Below are 1109 nucleotides of genomic sequence, written 5' to 3' on the forward strand. Positions count from 1 at the left end.
GGGCCCCCCCCCTTCCCACCCCCGAGTGCACAAATTTTTGTGCACCGGGTCTCTAGTTATATATATAATGAACTTTGAAAGCTTTCTAATAAATATATATATATTTTTAAAGACCACTGTTGATTAAAATTGACTATGTCAGATGCATTTGGGTTTGGACATATAACCAAGAATAATATGTATTGAAATAATTATTTAAAGTGCCTTCAATCATGAATAATATTAAGGATTCAATATGTGAGAAAAACTATACTCAGTGTATATGTGATCCTCTGTGACACACAATTACAAATCGATTCTTTAGTCATTTACATACCTGAGATATTGGTTGTCACATTGATGGCTGTGGCTGGCCCAAAGCCTTTAACGGTGCTGGCTTTTATGGAAAATTGGTATGTAGTTCCAGGATGGAGATGCATAAAGACATGGTGTGTACTGTTCCATAAATTTGATACAGTCTGTGGAGGTCCAGCCACTGGAACTGCGGGATCAAAAGATCTTATGCTGCTGTAGCTAACCTGTTTTAAGAAATACATTTCCTATTACATATCCAATATGTCATAATAAATTTTACATAAATCCTTTTAAATAAGATAGCATTAAAGGGCATTTGTGGAGTGAATCATATTTTAATTTCAGTTCTTTCCTTCTCATTTAATATGGTTACATCCTGCATTTATTATCTCCATGATTGGACCAATATAGATTTATTTTCATTTATTAAAAAAAGTGTACTTAAGTATAAATATATAATCTTATGTATATAATCTTATATTTTAATGCATATGAAATACAGAATATGTTCAACAAATGTTTGTTTTAATTAACTTAATCTATACTTTGTCCAATTTACATAGATTTTATTTAAATAGTATTCAAGTATGATAATATAGTCACAAATTATAAGACTGCACTTGTGAATCCCATCCCCATGATGCACTCTGTAGCCATTAGAAATTTAAGCACTTTATGCTTTAATCAACACTGACTATGCAGGTACAGAAATACACATTTATACAATTTAAAAAAATCCATTCTTTTCTTCTTTAAAAATATATTTAAAAGTAAGATAATTTATATTTAAAGTTTAAATATAGTCAGCTTTATAA

General features: G+C 29.8%; 1 protein-coding gene across 11 annotated transcripts in view; it reads right to left on the reverse strand.

The window, feature by feature from the left end:
- PTPRK (protein tyrosine phosphatase, receptor type, K) overlaps positions 1-1109 on the reverse strand; it is a 364082-nt gene that overhangs the window by 98796 nt on the left and 264177 nt on the right. For all 11 annotated transcript variants that reach the window (XM_014533788.1, XM_014533787.1, XM_014533786.1 and 8 more), the window contains exon 9: positions 317-518. In XM_014533788.1, coding sequence (XP_014389274.1) covers positions 317-518 — 202 coding nt within the window. The remainder of the gene's footprint in view (positions 1-316; positions 519-1109) is intronic.

The sequence above is a fragment of the Myotis brandtii genome, unplaced genomic scaffold (assembly GCF_000412655.1).
Source record: "Myotis brandtii unplaced genomic scaffold, ASM41265v1 scaffold123, whole genome shotgun sequence".
NCBI lineage: Eukaryota > Metazoa > Chordata > Mammalia > Chiroptera > Vespertilionidae > Myotis > Myotis brandtii.